The sequence below is a fragment of the Aythya marila genome (genome assembly GCF_965140915.1).
Source record: "Aythya marila genome assembly, chromosome: 1".
NCBI classification, from domain to species: Eukaryota; Metazoa; Chordata; class Aves; order Anseriformes; family Anatidae; genus Aythya; species Aythya marila.
The window spans coordinates 107,036,480-107,056,712 of NC_139042.1; the positions used below are offsets into that span (position 1 = coordinate 107,036,480).

Sequence of the window (20,233 nt, forward strand, 5' to 3'; positions counted from 1 at the left end):
TGAACCAGATTCAACATTGTAATAAATGGATGCTCAAAGGTCAGATTGAATAAACTGGCAAAGATGTGTTGAATGACTCACAGCAGCATTTAAAATGTGAATATACAAGTCTTTCCAACTTTGCTCATTAAAATAAAGTCACTCTAAGTCAACAACATAGAAGACTACAAATTACTAAGGGGCAACCCTTATGAAGTGTGGATTAGAAACCTATCATTAATGCACCACAACTTCCTTGTACTACTTTCATTTAAACACAAAAATTGCTTACCCTGTTTTGTTTGTTTGTTAGCACTTTTTCAATTCAAAGTTGGAAACTAAATGAGGAAAAACATGAAAAATCACAGAGGTAGGTTTCATATTTCAACTGAAGCCTTCATTGATTTCAACCACTACCAGAAGTTCAAGTGCACCTAAATGCACCATCATCTGAAACTGTTTTTCCTTACTGAGCCATTTTTGTGTTCCTTACGTACCTGAACCTCTGGCTGTACTTAAGATATCATACTAATTTTCTCTAGGTAAATATATCTCAGAAGATAAAAGGGAAACACTCACTCTCTGGTTTCACGAATAAGACATACTATGGCTACTCAGTCAGGGTTTTCTCCTCTTGCAGATTTTTATTTTTTTTTATTTTTTAACCAGTTTAAACAGAATATAAAGCTTGGTACACATGCCTACTTTAGTGAGACAATATTAGAAGCATACACACAACTTGTCCCAAAGACAAAACAAAAAAATATTTCAGGTTGCTTCCCCCTGACATCTGAATACTCAAGTTGTGTGTCTAAAGGTTGACAATGTGAAATACATAATTTGTCTCAAAAGCTTCATTTGTCTCAAATGAAGAAAAACACCCCCAGATTCAACACAACTCTTTTCAAAGCAATGTGTTTTAACTTAAGATCAGAAAATTCAGAAATCCATCTTAAAGTTTTTTCTTTACTAAACAAGTTCAAATCAGATCCGTTTAAATATTCCACTATTTCAATCTATTTTAAAGTCAACTCTGAGAGTGCTCTGGCATTATCAAGAGAGTTTGCTTTCCAAATCTATGCAGGCTCCATTTATTTATTTATTTATTTATTCATTCGTGTATACTCATCTTTAAGAACTTTGCTGACAGAAATAACAAAGGGTGAAAAGCTGCTATTTATGAAAACTACTGCTAAATAGCTGCAAGAGCTCACTTAGGCAAGAAAGGTGACCTCTGCTTACCACAGGAGTTTACAAGCACACAGGAGGGTAAGGCACAGTATCATTAAGCTTGTCTGAAGGAAAGAAGATAAGGATTACAAGTCATAGGATGGGATCACCAAACATTCAGGTTGGAAGTCAGCTACAGGGTCAGAACAGGTTGTTCTCACTTTTATCCAGTATGGTTTTTAAAAGGGTTGCCGTAAATACTGAGCCTGCATAACGTGTTGGGTAGACTGTTCCAATACTTGCTTGACTGTCAGTACTCTCGACAAATTTCTGGTTGGAAGGGTAGCATCTCTGCAACTAGATCTGTAGCTAGTGAAGCTGTACTGTGATTGCATACCCTATCTAAGACACAATACAGATTTGAGATTGGATTTACTGGAACCATGCCCTACTCCTTCCCAAGAAGTAAAGATACCCGGGGTAGAGAATGCTGTTCATCATCTGTTTTTCAGAACTATGTATAAAAGTTGTTGGGAAAAGTATAGAGAAATCATGAGGATGACAATGAAGACAAAACAGGACTGTCATGTACAAAAGTACTAGCTAGTTTGAGAAGTCAAAGGCAATAACAATGAATCAGGGCCAAAGGAAAATATTTACCCTACAGAAAGCAAGAACAGATAAGCTCTCCTGGCAACAATTTTCATTGCCAAAATGTTACCACTTGAAGTAAAAGAAAATAGCCTGCCAAAAAGTGAAGACCAGAAACAAAATAAGAAGGAAACCCGGGTGCATTAACAGCTGTAGAACTGTATATTGTTATAATAAAGTTGGATTGTTAAAGATACTGAAGACCTGCAATTTCTTGAAGAAATTGATTTTGTAAAAGAAAAGCTATGGGCACAAGCATAATTTATGAATTATTAATTACTGAATTATTAACTTGCACACAAAATGAGAAATATAGTCACAGATCAATATGGCTGAACAAAGAACTTTTCATTCACCTCAAATCCTAGGAAGAAGTATAAAGAAAACAGAAACCAGATTTTCAAGCTAGGAAGAAATAATACCAAGGTAATAAAAAGGAAGTTAAAGGAACAAAATGATATGCTAGTAACATATGTTAAGGAGAACAAGAACTCATTTTTAAATGCACCATGTACACAGAAACGATGAAGAAAAGTGAAGCTTCCAGAAGGACTGTAAAGTGCCTACAGTGTTTAGTTTTTTTTTGTTTTTTGTTTTTTTTTTTTTTTTTTTTTTTTTTGCTTTTAACAGTTCTTGAATTTCCATAGAAAATCAGGTAACTAGCTTAATTAATTTCAAGGTAAAGGGTACCTTGGTTCCTCCTCTCCACACACTCCTAGTTTTGGAGAAGACTGAGGTGTCAACCTGCAATTGAGAAAGAGCATATTAGAGAGCTTTTAGATAAATTTTCAAATTAAATTAAGCACCCCGGCCTGATGAACTTCATCTCCAGATATTTAGAGGGTATTTGAAACCACTTAGGAGTTAGCTTATGGCACAGTACTGAAGTGGAGGGAAAAAGTACTGTACCTTTTTGCTTCAACCAAATATGGATACTTTTTGCTTCAACCAAATGTAAATATGGATATATGGATGTATTTAAATCCACATCAGTTGGTAATCATGATGACAAAATGCTGATTTACTTCACTGTCTGCTTATCCTTTTTTACTTGCAATATATCTGATTCATACTGTGCTAATAGGCAAACGAACAGCATATGTTATATCCTGTTTTCATCCCACTGTTGTTTAGGATGTAGGATCTTCTGACAAGTAATCTGTGCCACAACAGAGATGGTGCCACTCACGAGTACCTACCTTCCTGTCTTGAAAGGAAAACGGAATACTTTGTTTTACTGCAGGGAACAGCATTCTTCATTATCAATGCAGGCCATTCTTATAACCCTTAATTTGTTGTTTATGCCAGTACTTGCACAAACACTTTTCCATTCATGTATTTTATACATACTAATGATACTTCTGTTACAAATCTATTATTATTTTGCAGATAGCAAAATCTACAGCTGCTTCAAACATGCTACCGTAAAGTCAAGAAATGGTCCCAGGTGAAGGAAGGAAAGTTCAGCTGGGAAAAATGCAAATGCTATACAGGTAGGAATAAGAATTATTTAACTGTGGGGAATAGTGCAAGATGAGAAGAAGTGAACAGTTAGGAAGTACAGAAAAATAACATATGAATTACAAATGGAACATGCCCTGGCACAAACACCACATAGGAAATGAGTTATTCAAGACCATGAATTTGATAAACTTTTTGATATTTGAAATTTGATAAAGTCAGAACCACGACTTGTTTTTGGCATTGAGCTTCAAGGAAAGCTAATTCCAGAGAATGGCTCAATAACTTCAAGAGAAAATCAAAAAAGTGACATCAGTGTCATCAAAACAGAAAGGATCTCTCTCTTCCATTAAAAACAGGACCAATAATAAACAGTGCTTAAATTGCTGTAAGACATTTCAGTTAGAAAATAAGAATAACATTATAATAGCAGAGACAGTAACATACTGGAATAGATCCTACTACAAAAGTGGCGAAGTTATTTTGAAATTATGGTGGTTAACTTAAATGGAAAACAGATCATAGCTCCTTTCCTCTTCTGCTTCCTTTCAGCCATTTTCCTTCTGAATAGAGGAAAAAAGGTCTTACTGCAGACGTGCCTTGGAATCACCACTAGCCCACAAAAATGTGTAGACAGGATTAAAAAAAGAAACAAAAGCAGAAACTTATAAATGGCTTCCCTGTTAGCATTCAAAATTTTATTTACAATCAGAACTAGAGACAGCTGACCTAGATGTTGATTATTTGTCTATCTCCAAACTGAAGCAAATTAGGCAGAAACAATTTGTTAGCTCAAGCTGCCTGTTTCTCATGAAAAGGCTTCTGAAAGAACATAATTCATGAAGTAGAATTCCAGTATCAGTATAGAAATGCTTTCTTTTTTCCTTTACAAAATGAAACTGTATTTTGGAAATAGCATATGCTACCCTGATAGTAACACAGATTCATGGCAATGGAAACCCGTACCTTTTTCTACACAGATCAAACTTTCTCAAGGTGCATTAGTAGGCTATACTTCTTATTCACGCATATTAACCTTAATGTATGAACTATCTTGATAGAATTTGGCATTTGGCTGATTCTAAATTAAGTCCTTTGTCTTCATTTGCTGTGTACACGCCGAATTCTAATAGGTAGGGACAGTTACATAACTGTACTTCAAAGCAGCCTGCAAAGTAGCATCTTCGCCTTCAGCAATCACACTCCAGTGACTCACTCAAGTGACCTTATTTGCTCATTAGAAGCTCTCCGTGCAGGTTGCAAGTGTCAGAGAGCCAGAGTTAACTTTTTTTTTTTTTAAGTATATTTTTGCAGCATTTTAATGACAAAATTTGTGATATTTCAGGCCTCAGTTAAGTATTCACTTATCAATGATGACTCTGACTTTGAATATATTCACTGTAAATCCATGCCAACAATAAGTGACTCTTATATTCATTCATTGTAACTTCACAATGCTTTGGATACATTACGCCATATAAAAATGGCAATATTTGTAACGAGGTAACCATTTCTTCCCACTATGAAATCTCCCTACTTGCATTTTAGCAGTTTATGACAACATAAAACGTCAAGACACAGAGATAGGCTAGTAAAAACTCAATATTGCACAGCAATATGTACAGACTTTTATACTCACATACACAATTAAGGTCTCCATCCCTGAACGTCTCACATTAGGATACATGATCTTAGGAGAACAAGATGTATGCTGAAACAACCCACTTTCAAGGGAAATAAATCAACGGAGAAGACAATTTTATAAAAGAAAAACTGACTCCAAGTTGGCTATGACTCTTCATAAAGTTGCCTGTTCAGAAAGACCTTCCAAATTAAGCAGGGCCAGAAGTACTGTAAAGTCTACTATTACTCCTCTTAAGAAAGTACAACAATGTTTGCTATGCCAACAACCTACAAATAAGAAACAGCTGAAAGAAGGATGATGTCTTCAATGTGGTAAGAATATAGGAATGCCTACAAAAACAGAGGTTGGAAAGGCAGGAAGCTCTATATCATTTAATATACCTGATAAGAAATCTGAGAAGCTATATATGGCAACAATGTTATGATATGTACTATTAGAATGTATGAAGAAATATGTCAGAAATATGACAAAGTCATTCACTTAATATAGACAAATGTAATAACAAGAGTTACATACACTACTTTGATTAATCCAATCCATGAAACAAACCTAGGTATGGGCTGATGTAAAGCTCATCACATTTCTCACAATTCCCAGGATCATTCAGACAAACTTTTTAATTAAAACATTTGAACCAATACATTATAGCAGTTACCTCTTAAGCCTTATTCAGTAAATTGCCTCTCAGAGTGTCAAATTCAAAATCCACTGACTTCTTAAAACAAAAACAAAATGGTAGCAATAAACTCATGTTCTTAACTACTTCTACTTCATGTTTAAGTTCAAAGGGAGAATAAAGAATTGCTTTCAGAAGTGGAGAAGTGGAGAAAAGTTGTCCTGAAGATTTAAGGTCACAAGACAATATTTCTTATTTATAGGATATATATTTTCTTAAAATCTCAGGTTGAACATTACAAAACTACATACAAAATCCAGAGCTCTAATTGCAGGACAAGAATTAGAAACAAAGCAATTCATTGTTAAAAACAACCCAACATATTTAAAGAAAAATGATACTAAACATTGGTCTGCTGGATGTTGGCAGGAAAGAAGAAAGGATGCCGAAAGCAAGTAGCAATAGTAGTTAATAATTTTAGGATATGTTTCATTTAAAAACTAATCCTCTGAACAGTTCTGCATTGTTTCTATAATATGAACGTTTGACTACTATAAAAGACTGAGTTGTGAGAAGAAAGTTTCATGATATTTTTGCCTATAACTGATGAAAAATACCGTTCAAGTCAGCTGTTCTTGATTAATTGTTTAAAAATCTTAATCAGAAAGGACTTTCAGCATGTCCAAAGGACAATTTTTAGCTCTTCTGTTTAGGTAGAATATAAAGTGGACTTCCTATGGACTTGTGCTGTTGATGACTACCCTTAACTTCCTGTTCTAAAAATAAAGTCAAATCATTCATGAAGTACCAGGAAGAAGCCTCAGCCTCATTCATGTTCTGCCACTCTCCTTCATGCCGTCCTTTTCTTTTTTTGCTCACTTTTACCAGAATTAAAAAATTACAGAAATAGTTCAAGTCAGCCACTGTTAACCACTAACACTTTATGCAGTTACACTACAGAAAATAAGTAATGTGCACCACAGAAAATAAGTAGATACAAACCTGAGCCGCACTGTCTCCCACATATTAACTTTTGCCTTTTGATCCAACAAAGGGAGGTGTTATGAAAAGAATACAGATGTTTTAGGCTTGCTGTTACAAACAGAATTACGAATATCATATATTGACTTCTCATCTCTGAAAAGGGAAGCCATTTTTAGTTATCTTCAATACCTCAAATTTACTGTCAATTAAGACTATGCATACAGTTAATTATCACTGCTAAGCTAAGAAGTTGATATTTAAAGAACTTCTGTAACATGATTCTGCTTTAGAGCCCAGTTTCAGAGAAGTATTTCAGTGGCTATCTGCATCTACTCAGTTCTGATGCAAAAGTATTAGGTATGTCAGGTTTAACTGAGGTATTACTAAGATTTCATAGAATCATAGAATATCCTGAGTTGGAAGGGACCCTTAAGGATCATCAAGTCCAACTCTTGACACCACACAGGTCTACCCAAAAGTTCAGACCATGTGCCTAAGTGCACAGTCCAATCTCTTCTTAAATTCAGACAGGCTCGGTGCAGTGAACACTTCCCTGGGGAGCCTGTTCCAGTGTGCAACCACCCTCTCTGTGAAGAACCCCCTCCTGACGTCCAGCCTAAATTTCCCCTGCCTCAGCTTAACCCCGTTCCCGCGGGTCCTGTCACTAGTGTTAATGGAGAAAAGGTCTCCTGCCTCTCGACACCCCCTTACGAGGAAGTTGTAGACTGTGATGAGGTCCCCCCTCAGCCTCCTCTTCTCCAGGCTGAACAGGCCCAGTGACCTCAGCCGTTCCTCGTACGTCTTCCCCTCAAGGCCTTTCACCATCTTCGTAGCCCTCCTCTGGACACTTTCCAACAGTTTCATGTCCTTTTTATACTGTGGTGCCCAGAACTGCACACAGTACTCGAGGTGAGGCCGCACCAGCGCAGAGTAGAGCGGGACAATCACCTCCCTTGACCTACTAGCGATGCCGTGCTTGATGCACCCCAGGACACGATTGGCCCTCCTGGCTGCCAGGGCACATTGCTGGCTCATATTCAACTTGCTGTCTACCACGACCCCCAGATCCCTCTCTTCTAGGCTGCTCTCCAGCGTCTCATCGCCCAGTCTGTACGTGCAGCCAGGGTTTCCCCGTCCCAGGTGCAGGACCCGGCACTTGCTCTTATTGAACTTCATGCGGTTGGTGATCGCCCAGCTCTCCAACCTGTCCAGATCCCTCTGCAAGGCCTTTCCACCCTCATTCGAGTCCACAACTCCTCCAAGTTTGGTGTCATCAGCAAACTTGCTCAAAATACCCTCTATTCCTACATCCAGATTGTTTATAAAAATATTGAAAAGTACCGGCCCTAAAATGGAGCCTTGAGGGACCCCACTGGTGACCGCCCGCCAGCCTGACGCAGCCCCATTTACCATAACCCTTTGGGCCCTGCCCGTTAGCCAATTGCTCACCCATCGTATGATGTTTTTATTTAGCTGTATGGTGGACATTTTGTCCAGTAGGATCGTATGGGAAACCGTGTCAAAAGCCTTGCTGAAGTCCAAAAAAATCACATCAGCTGGTTTCCCTTGGTCCACCATACGGGTGATCTTATCATAAAAGGAAATCAGGTTAGTTAGGCAGGACCTACCCTTCACAAACCCATGCTGGCTGGGACCAAGTGCGCCTCAATAAGTCCGAGAACCATCTTCTCCATGATTTTACCAGGCACTGACGTGAGACTGACAGGCCTGTAATTGCTAGGGTCTTCTTTCTGACCCTTCTTGAAAATTGGCACAACATTTGCCAGCTTCCAGTCTACCGGGACCTCTCCAAATTCCCAGGATCGTTGAAAAATAATTGAAAGAGGTTCCGCGATGACATCCGCCAGCTCTTTCAGCACCCGGGGATGAATCCCATCCGGACTTGTAGGGATCCAGGTGGAGTAGCAAATCCCGCACACGTTCAGGGTCAGTTGGGAGTTTGTCATCCCCACCGTCCCGGCCCTCCAGCTCAGGGCACCCTGGGTGGGCACCCAGGGCACCCGAAGCCCATCATCGGCATTGAAGACAGAGGCAAAGAAGGCGTTAAGCGTCTCTGCTTTGCCTTTGTCATCGTCTGTGAGGAGACCTTCCCTATCAAGGAGCGGCCCTATGTATTCTTTAGTTCTCCTTTTTCCATTTACATATCTAAAAAAAACCTTTTTATTTTCTCTCACAGACACAGCCAGCTTCAACTCTAGGTGTGCTTTGGCCACACGAACTTTCTCCCTACAAACACAAACAGCATCCCTGTATTCTTTCCATGACGCCTGGCCCTCCTTCCAGTAGCGAAACACTCTCTGTTTCCGCCTAATCTCCATTAGAACATTCCTGGTCAGCCACGCCGGCCTCCTGCCCCGCCTGCCTGACTTGCGATATTTTGGAATTGCCTGATCTTGTGCTTCTAGGAGGCATCGCTTAAAGAATGACCAGCACTGGTGGACATCGAGGCCTTCAAGAGCAGTTTCCCAGGGGACCTTGCTGACTAGTTCCCTGAGCAGCCTGAAGTCCGCTTTCCCCATATCTAGGGATGAGGTTTTGGTGGCACTTTTCCTTCTGTCACCGTAAATTTTGAACTCAACCACTTCATGCTCGCTATGACCGAGGCGGCCACCAATCACCACATCTCCCACCAGACCCTCTCTGTTTTCTAGCAACAGGTCTAGGAGGGCACCTTTCCTAGTTGGCTCCGTTAGCACCTGCACCAAGAAGTTATCATCTAGGTGCTTCATGAACCTCCTGGACTTGCTCGTGTCAGCCGTGTGGCACTCCCAGTTAACGTCCGGCAAGTTGAAGTCCCCCATAAGGACAAGGGGAGTTAATCTCGAGGCCTCTCTTAGTTCTGTAAAGAATAATTTATCGGCGCTATCGTCCTGGCCAGGCGGTCTGTAATAGATTTCAGCAGTTCCATAACACAGTGATCTAACACTATCCAGTCATGGCAGTTCCACAACTCCAAGGCTTTCCTTGGACTAAGAACAATCTTTTTATACAGAGAAATAGGATAATAGAATACTTTCGTCTTCGTTTATCAATGAAAAAAATATGAAGAATGCAACTGTCAGATGCAAAATTGCTGTCTTTCACCCAGACAGAACAGAAACAAAAAGTTCAGTTATGTTCAAAGTGTTTATGGACAACTTACTGCCCACAGACTTATTGCCCACAGACTTTGCTAGCAACAGGCACTAAACAGAAGTGAGACTGTATGATATAGGTAGCAGGGTACGCTGTCCTATTTGACACACATAATCAGAAACACTTCTTTTAGAAAAATGTCCTGATGTTTCATTCCATGCAAAGGCCTTGGATGAGAACATCTAGAAATAGATCATAAGCAAGCTTCCCAGATAAAAATGAGGTCTTAATTGCTATATGATATTTATTATAAAGGACAAAGAGAAAAAACAAAAGAAAAAGGATACTTGATCCAAATGATCCAAATCATGGATCCAAATCAAAAGGTTTTGACCTACATTAAATTTGTTTTTTTCCTTTTCACACCTTTGTTATTTTGTCCTTTTATGGTCAACAGTCTAAGGTGAAACATCTTGATTTTTATTTCAATGATCAACAGAAACTAGAGCAACTTCCCAAATTTTGTTTCAGAAGTCTGATGAAGATACATTCAAATCTGCTGTTGGGATAAAACTACAGTTGTGAGGCAACTAAATGACCTGTTCAAACAAACACTATGTTCTAGCATCACAGTGTCTTCATAAATAGATTTTTTTTCCTTATCCAACTGAGAGTGTGCTTTTTGTTCTCTTGGCATGGGAAACATTGCTGTGCTGCACTTCAGAGAAAACCATGCAAAAGAAATAAGATTTGAAACCTGAAAATCTTTTCCGGCTGGCTTTGTGAACCAGAACTTGTATGCAGGCAGATATATAGCTAGTGATAGAACATACGTTATTTGGAATGATCTTTAAAATCCCAGATACTGGAATGAAGAGAAGGTTCCTGTCTCCAATCAGCAATAGCTCAATCTCAGAGTTCACTCCCCTCATTCATACATTGAACTGCCATAGAATAAACTGACTAGCAGAAAGATTGTTGAGGTGATTGATGTGAAGACTCTACATTTGAGATTCCCAAGTGGAAACACTGAATTATGAGAAGCTCATTGTTTCTCCTCAAAGTACAATGCAGTAAAAGAGGACAACACTTCCTTAACTAAATGAACAAATGTCTCAGAGGTAATGGTGTGTGTTTGACAGAAACGTAGTGGCAGCGATGGCACTGAAGACCCTCAGTGCCATATAGATCCACTATTTGATTGGGGTGGGAGGAGTTACTGAGACAAAACAGCTTTAATAAAAGTACAGTGTCTGTAATTGGCAGTTCCATTATCAGTAGAAAAAATAGCTCAGTAAATGAAAACATTAGTATGTATCTTTATGCTTTAACAAATTTTTTTTTATCATTAAACTGTCTATAGTAAATTATGGAAATAAAATTATACTACACACACTTAAAAGACAAGAGTGTACCGAGACTAACATATTAAAATAAATACATGCTTTAAACTGCAAATATGAGACATTATCTGTATGCCTTTTGTAACCACATACTTGTTTTGAACACACTTGAGCTGCTAAGTTCTAATATGATTTTCAGTAAATCAGAAAAAGGATCTAAAAAAAATTTGATCATCCACCACTAAGTGAGTAACAAGCATTTTCCAGCAAGTTCCAACTTAAATAAAAAAAATTAAAATCAATTAGCATTGACTGTGCTGCTGGCCATGATACAGTACAGAAAGCTGTTTCAATGCTCAGAGTGAACTAGCCACAGACCAAACCAGCTGGGCCTTCAAAACCAGTGAAGAGCAGATCTTGCGATTTGCTTCACAACAGCTACTATAGAGCATTTGCAGCTAAAACAGGAGCAATGCATTCAGGATTCAGAAAAAAAAAACAAAAACAAAACAAAAACAACAACAAAAAAAAACAAAACAGTAAATGCCTAAGGAAAAAGAAGATTCTTGTGCAGTAAAACAGATACATGAAATGTTTCTGAAATGACTGAAAAATTTAGAGTACTGGTAAAAAAAAAAAAAAAAAGACTGCTTATATGAAATATTAATTTAGTCAGACTAGTCATAAAAATATTTTCTTAAACATAAAATAAACCAAAAAGCTTCAGAAGTGCCTGAGCACAGCTTAGTCCCATCTTAGCTATAAGGGCTAAGGAGTAGAATTTTTGTAAAACTCTGCAGCACATCTACTTACATGCACAAAAATACTGCCTTGGTATTTAATTCACTTAGTACAAAACAGAAAATGAAGCTATGGAAACAGACTTATGTAATAGTTAAATAGAAGCCTGATCGAGACATTTACAGAAGATGTAAAAAATATACCAAGTTCTTGAAAAGGAGGATTTTTTTTTTTTTAATATTTCTCAAGAATTTCTGAGAATTGAACCTTAAAAGCATGCTTGACAAAGAAAGGCAGAAAGCAAACAACATGTTTTGGATTACAGCTTCTTCATGAGGGGAGCAGAGGGGCAGGCACTGAGCTCTGCTCTCTGGGGACAGTGACAGGACCCGAGTGAACGGCATGGAGCTGGGACAGGGGAGGGTCAGGCTGGGGGTTCTGCACCCAGAGGGTGGTCGGGCACTGGGACAGGCTCCCCAGGGCACTGGTCACAGCACTGAGCCTGACAGAATTCAAGAAGGGTTTGGACAACACTCTCAGACACACAGTCTGATTTTTTTTATGGTCTTGTGTGGGGCCAGGAGTTGGACTCAATGATCCTTGTAGGTCCCTTCCAACTCAGGATAATCTATGATTCTAATTGCATCTAGAATCAGAGCAAGAAAGTCATGTTAATTCTATTATTGTGTGCTGTAGCCAATAAAACTGAATTTACACCTTTTCCATCTGCATACCTCAAAGCATTTTACACAATGCAGAGGAAGTAAAGCAGCATCCACTTAAACAGGTATACATCTGATGCCTATGACAGTCAAGTGCTGGTGTATCTCACAGCATCAGATTGATATTTTATTAAACTAGATTACTACTCTGCTATACCTTTTCCAGGCACTCCTGTAGGGCCATACAGGCAGCAGAAGAAAGTACTATAGAAGGTGGGTTTGACCTAATGTTTCTAAACCCTGCTACGTTTCAGAGCTCAGCAGGTAAATACAGCACTGCTCAGAAGTTAGAGTAATAGGGTGCCACATCACACTAAAGCAACTGCAATATGGCAAAAGTTTGCTGAATCTACCAATAAATAAAAAGAAAGTAGGCCAAAAGTTATGAGCTGCAGTGATTTAAACTGGCACAGCAAGACTGACTAAAGTTTGTTTGTGAACACACTTAAACTGAATTTGGGAAAACTAAATTCCTCTAGCAAGTTAATGTTACTTTTTTTTTTTTTTTTTAAATCTCCCTCAATGCTAAGGATTTGGACGAAAAAGTAAAACCAGCCAATTCTTTAAGAGTAATCATTTACTGCTTCTCAGCTGAGCTAGAACACATTCTCAGTCTACCCAGTTATAAAACAAAAATTGTACAACCTTCCTGGAAGTTTAAATTAATACATTTTTCTGTGTGACTCTGTGCACAGACTCATCTTACTGTGGTCAGTTTCTCTTGCTTATTTAAAACGCAGAAGTTTCTTGATTGTTGTGTCACAACATTAAGAGAGAGAGAGAGAGAGCAAGAGAGAAGGGCAAAAAGAGAAAAAGGGCAAAAAAAAAAGAAAAGAAAAAATCAAAGGGAGACTCTCAAATGTAGTCTTTAAATCTCTATTTTTACTTGTGTTCTACAAAATGATCTCATGAAGAAAACAAATTTGTAATCATTATTTTTGCAGTAAAGCAAGCATTAAAGACTGTACCAATGACAAATAAGTGTTTTCTTACCTTGTAACTAGTTTGCATTCATACTGGAAAATTAGTTTTTAAGTAACTAAGTACATTTCTCTGTACAAATGAAACAGTAAAGAAAAGGATATTTTCCTGGAATTTCAACACCGACTCTGTAGTCTGTATAACTTTGGTATGGGTGGAAGTTGAAAATAAAAACAAGACCTGCTCTCTCAAATGCAATGACCTTATTGGATTCATGCTTTTCACTCACAAAGGCCTAGGAAGGAAAAAATAATAATCCCATTACTATGTAGTTTTTAATTTCTAATTAAGTTACGGAAAATAAGAAAAACACTGCTGCAATCCATCATTTCAAGTAAAATTATACAAGATTCAAGCAGTATAGATGTGAGCATTACCATGCAAACTAATTGTAGTGCCTATGTAATGTAATAGAAAACTTCTAGTCACTAAACTGCAGCTTAGTTTTTAAAAGAGAATTTTAAGAGGCAGAAGCTTGCAAGGTATATAGAACAACTGAAAAAATCTTACTCAGCAAAGACTAATAACATGGTCTTTTTAACACACTTCTATTTAGCAAAAATGGATTTCTTTTATTAAATTTTCCATCTATTTGTTATGACAATCAGCATTGCTTCTGCTAGTAATTTAGAAAATGAAGCAGTATGGTTTTTGTTTTGTTTTTTTTAATGTGTGAGAAATTGCTTTGAAAAACCACATTGAAATGGTGGACATACACCACCTTTGCTCTATTAGCTAACGCCATTAATAACTAGAAGCATATTTAAAAAAATCTTCAAAGTGGATTACAACTACTATGAAATAATTTTAACACTGAGAAAGGATAATTGAGTTGCTATAATAAAAAATACAGTGCTATGTTTATATAAAACAGCAAATGCAAAAGTGACAGGCTAAAAACTAGGAGACTATAGCTTACACTATACTCTATGTAAAGCATTTTCTCAGTAACAAAATAATTATTTATGTAAAATTAAATTGTCAGAACAATTTACACTTTTCCAAAGCAATCCCTGGATTGGATTACACACTATTTTATAGTTTATTTTTTCCCATCTGCACATACTAAATAAAAATAGCAAAAATAATAGGAAAAGAGCTTGCTAGGAAACTAAAAGGAGGGTGTTTCAGATTGCCATTATCCGTGGAAGATATTCCAGTGACATGTTTTGACAACTTCAAATATATAGTGGGCATTACACAGTGCATAATAAAGTGCTGTTTAAAATTTCTGCATGTAAATTCTGTATTGTTGTTATTCTGAGCACGTACACAACTAGTGACTAAAAACTTATCATTTAGTATATACAGCTTACCGGGGGAGATGCAAGCCAGCCAAATCTTTCCTCCGATTTATTCATATCTCTATCAAATGCATTTAGGAATCTATAGCGAAGAAGATGATCATCAGTAAGATTAAATTGTCTTCTGGCATAGTGATAGCTCTCGTTATTCCCTTTTCTGGGGAAGTCAAGCCATTCAGGATGCCCAAATTCGTTACCTGAATTTAAAAATATTAAGGAGCTGTAAAGTCATATGCTATAAAAAACAAACAAAAACAAACAAAAAAACAACAACACAGAAGTAAAATACATTAAAATACGTTTCATTTCTACAAGTATTCAAAATAATACTTCTTCAAATATAAATTGGTCCTTTTTATTATTAAAGCAGTTCTTAGGACTTTCATGCTTGGTTAACAGGTTTGTTTGGCCAATAAAATAAGCAGAGCTAAATATCCAAGACTATGGGGGAAGACTGAGTTAATGAATGGATTTTATCCTCTATGCTATTATGGTATTGTTAAAAATTTCTCATTTCCGTGCCTTAAAACAAACAAACAAACAAAAATAGTTCCATCAAGCAGGATACAAATTTTGGAGTTGCTATAAAACCTAAAAACATCACCGTAACACTGCAAGTCCATTGTTTTGTAGCACTTAACAGAAATTGGCACTATCATTCATACTGTCAACTTCTACAACCACAGAGACTATCTCCCGTTTTATCAACTGAATGACAACAAAAAAGTAAAAAAAAATAAAAATAAAAAATAATCAAAAGATCAGTTGTGCCAACTTTGACCACTTTGTTGATTTTTTATCCAGGGTACAGATACTGTCATCACCACTTCCAGTGGTATAAAAATAACTATTAGGAAAAGTGACTTGAATCACTGTTCCTCACTTTCTAGAAAAATTGAGAAAGACGTCGTAGTTCAAGTAGTGAGCTAGGTAGTATAGAGTGAAGCACAGCGTGTAGTGATGCATTCAGTGTTTGATATTGAAAACAACTGACTTAAGGGGCTTGGTGCTTCAGGAACCTACCAATAAGTATTGGCTCAGCCACCCTACAAGGGGAGCTTCTTTCCCATACATAATGCTCCATGTCACACACACCAGAGACGCTTTCCAGGACTGGCACAAAGCATGTTTCAGCTCTGGTTTCTTCCACATGCCTAATGGCTCATGTCCCACAGACTATGTGCAAACACAGTATTTCCATTTGTTTTTGTCTAGCAGTAATGTTCTGTAAGTCTCACCCCAATTAACTAGCCCCCACAACTAGGCAACAAAACATGCTTCACTTTAAGACATGGAGTAGGCTTATTCAGACTTAGGTCAAACTTCATTAAAAAAAGTGCAGGAAAAAAGTTGCCATTTAACCAAGGAAAAAGAAAGCTTGGCTTATGTACAATCTCCGAAGCAAATCTCAGCTGCCAAAGCTAAAAGATTCATGCCAACACTTCATCTGGAATGCAGTATTTTGAAAGACTTTCACGTATGCAAACGTTGTTTTGTTTCATATACCATCATTATTACAGTTTGATGCAAATCCAGGTGAACTTAATGGTTCTTACTTGTGCTATAACCTGCTGCCTAGTAGACTCGCAGCCACTTTACTGTTCATTTTACACAGAACTGACTGAAGTTCAGTACTTTGAAAGTTAGACACATTTCAAAGTCTGTGATAGCTGGTTCACCACAAACTTTTTATGTAGAGCACGCAGAGTATCTACTCACTGCAAATCAGACGCAACAAGTGGTGTATCTGGAAACACACAAAACTAATGTGATCAAATATAAAAGGGTTTATATGAAAAATCCTGGTATTTCTACAGGCAGACACTCAACTTTTGGCAATAAACTGCAGTTCTGTGGGCAGACGAAGAACATGGATGCTGAGGGATGGCAAGTGCTGTTTCCTGGATGGATACCCTGCATGTGTAGCCACCATCTGCTGTCTCACACTGCCTGTGTTGCCTGGGAGGCCCCGAGGATACGGTCAGCAGTGACAGCTATGAATTTACATTTTCAAAGTGTTTTTTGTGTATTTCCATGCTTTTTTGGGGAACAAAGAAGTGAACAAAGAACAAAAAACAGCAGGCTACATATATATTTAGGAGAATCCTTCACACTGGTACCCATTTTGTAAGCAAGCTGACAAGCTGTAAATTAAATTTCCCATTCAAAAGCTAAACCACTAAATTTCATATTCCGCTCAGAACCAGAAGACAAACAAAAGAATCAGAATCACAGCAGGACAATGAAAATAACCTTGGAATAATGCTGGACTAGCTCTTAAACTGTGCTAACAATACGGTACTGAAAATGAGGAAGGATATTGCTACAAAACTGACACTATACCTAACCAAATTCAATACTCTCCTAAGAGCTGGGCAAGGTATTACCTTCTTTCATGATCAGTGCACTATTGAAAAGATGGACTACATGAGACAGCTCAGTTAAAGAGAGCAAGAAATATCAGAAAGTCAGAGATAGTATGTATCGAAACAATAGCCAAGAAAATCATAGCTATTTGTTCAAGAAAAACATAAAGTTAGTGTTAGGTCAGAGGTTGGACTCGATAATCTTGAGGTCCCTTCCAACCTAGACAATTCTGTGATTCTGTGATAAAAACAGGAGAATAAAGCAATGGAAGATAGTGAATAAATTACAGTAATCTAGCACATCATTTCAATGGAGTATTTCACTCTAAGCAGAGCGTATCTATCATGGTTAGACCATAAAGCAAGTCTGCCACCTCCATTCACTTTCCTTGTTTCCCCACCACAGTTGCTACTGTTTGAGTGCTGTTTGCCTTTTTATTTTGCATAAAACATAAGTACAGCAAAATTAAAAAAGTTATTGTCTTAACTGCTACTATCAGTCATTAAGAAAAAAGGAATTTAGCAGTGTAGCAACCTGATAAAAGACTAAATTACTTAGAATTTAGAAAAGAATGTAGGTCTAAACATTTATTGTTTGCACTAACATCTGTTAGTGAGGGCATCTTCTGCACAATGTACTTGTGAACCCTTTGTATTTGCTGCTTAACTTTAAAAGGTGCTCTTTATTTCTGAGGTAGACTTGAGATAGAGAAATTTAAGTTTGTCAACCTGACAGAAAAAAATTAAATTAGTTCAGGAAAAGGTACAAACATTTAGGATGGCAGCAGGCCTTCTAATTAACTACATAAACTGCTTCTGTACATGAAAAGCACTGAGTCTACACATCCTTTAACAAGAAACAGATCTCACACTTTTTTTTTTTTAATTGCTTTTTTCCTAGTTTAACTTTACAATGAAAGAAGGGAGGTGCTAGAAAAGGGAAGGTAGGGGTAACTGGATGATGCTAGAGATAGCCAAATGTACCTGTGAAGTACATGCTGCCCCCTTCTCCATGTTCCACTTCTCTCCAATGAGAAGCAGAAGCATTCACTTAATAGCTGTGAAAGCCTCTAAGCACAGAAGTACTATTGGGATTTCTTTTTCCTGTAATTAATTTGGTGTTTGATATAAAGGTCCAAAGTACAGATTGACAAGAAGCCAGCTGCTACAAATGATGCAAATCAAGACAATGGAACTAATGTGGAGGAGGTAGAGAACAAGGCTGAAATTAACTGAGATTTTGATTAGAGAAACAAAACAAAAACAAATCATTGAAGTGCAATGCATACTAATTTTTATCTATGAATTAATTCAAGTCTGCTATTCCCTACATATCGTGCAACTTTATTGCATACAAGACTTCAAGATCATGGTCCCAACAAAGGAATTAACATTATCACTATAATGAAAATTTACATCACACTTGTTTATTGTGACAGAAATACATTTACACCACAAAGTATGCTGACGAAGATTACTTTGTAGCTGAGCCCATCTTTACTAGCTATTTTCTCTCAAAGAATCAGGATAAACAGAACCGAGGACATGTTTAAAAGATGCAGGCAATGTTAAGAGATGTCTGGTATCTTGGTTTGTTTTTTTGAATGAAGAATGACATTAAATACTTTAAGAGCAGTTAAAGCAATAAGCTTATTGATACTTCAAAGGGTAGAAGACTAATTAGGTATTTAAGGTTGAATGAGAATACAAATGATCCAAAATTCTTTAAGATCTTATTTAAAACAGATGAGCTGAAGATTGGACACACTGGGACAGATTTTCAGCTGGTCTACCTTAACATATTTCTACCAAAGTAAGTGGTAAAGTTATGCTAATTTACACAAGCCAGATAATCAGCTCATTCGGGAGTTATAACTGATTTGAATTTAACTTCACTACCTTTGTGAATATTGATGACAATGCAACAATCTACAGAATATAAATAGAATCAATGTAAATAAGATCTAGATAACATTTAATGTAAGTAAGATCTAGATAACATTTATCACCACTTCAAAGCATAAACATTTCAAACAACTAATTCTCATTTTCCCTGAATGCGAAGCTCTTGGATATTATGAAATTCTGATCCTTTGTACTTACTCATGTTTGAACTACATCATCTTCAGACCCTTAAGTAACTAAGCTTAACAACATTCATATTACCTGAACCATACAAGAAGCTCTATACTACATTAGAATTCTAAGAGAATGAGTTTCATTATTAGCATTCATTTAATCTTGCTATCCACATGAAAATATAATCAAGAGGATTTCCAAATTGACTCCTGGTGAAATAGCTGGGATAGGCACCTTGAAAACCTTTATGATTTTCAGCATCTAACACCAGCTTTCAATGACACGTTGATTCAGTAAATACTAACAAAATAGTTTCAAGCAAACATTATAGTACAGTTCTTGTATTAAACACAACCCAGCGGAAATATTATGTATAAGATAGTGGTAAAAAGAGATGTATTGGTAGAAGAGTTCTGTGAAAAATGTTTTTCTCTTATCTTCTGAAATGGACTAGAAATCCTTCCAATCTATGAGGAGAAAAATCAGGATAAATATTTTATTTGTTTTGAAACTCAGATCTTCCATATCCAAAGAGATTGTTTTGACCACCGGCTGGATCACTCTTTCTTTCCACCTTTCATCATCTCCATACAAAGTTTCTTAGAAGTGCAGTGTTATGTGCAAAGATTTCTTTGAAACACGCATTTCTGAAGGCTCTGAATTGGTATTTTGGTATCCAATTAATATTTTATGTTTAGAATCAAAAAACCTTTCATTAAGTCTGCACAAAGAAACTGTCTATAATCTACAGGATTAATATTCAGGTAGCACAAATGGGGTTCAACTATCTTTTCCTTAATAAATGCGGTGATCTTACTTTTGTATTACCTTTAATTATTATAGTAAAGGAGCACATCATCCGATGTTAAAATTACCACGTATTCTAAACACCATGGACAGGAGTATTTGTGACATGATGCTGGCCCAATACCACATGCAGGCAAATCTCTAGAACATCAAGTCACAGAGTATTGTAAGGTGGCTAGTGGTCCTGCAGTCACAAATGTGATCCAGTAAATTCCTTTGCTAAGTGGTAACCTACTTGCTGCTGACAAGTAATGTGACAGATTTAAACAGGTTTATGATCATGCCTAT

The 20,233-nt window shown here is 37.1% G+C and overlaps 1 protein-coding gene across 3 annotated transcripts in view; it reads right to left on the minus strand.

Annotated features, from left to right (window-relative positions):
• Window positions 1-20,233, minus strand: part of GBE1 (1,4-alpha-glucan branching enzyme 1) — a 177,616-nt gene that overhangs the window by 16,568 nt on the left and 140,815 nt on the right. For all 3 annotated transcript variants that reach the window (XM_082769019.1, XM_082769020.1, XM_082769018.1), the window contains exons 13-14: window positions 14,706-14,890; window positions 13,494-13,624 (exon numbers count right to left, since the gene is read on the minus strand). In XM_082769019.1, the coding sequence (XP_082625145.1) occupies window positions 13,494-13,624; window positions 14,706-14,890 (316 nt within the window). The remainder of the gene's footprint in view (window positions 1-13,493; window positions 13,625-14,705; window positions 14,891-20,233) is intronic.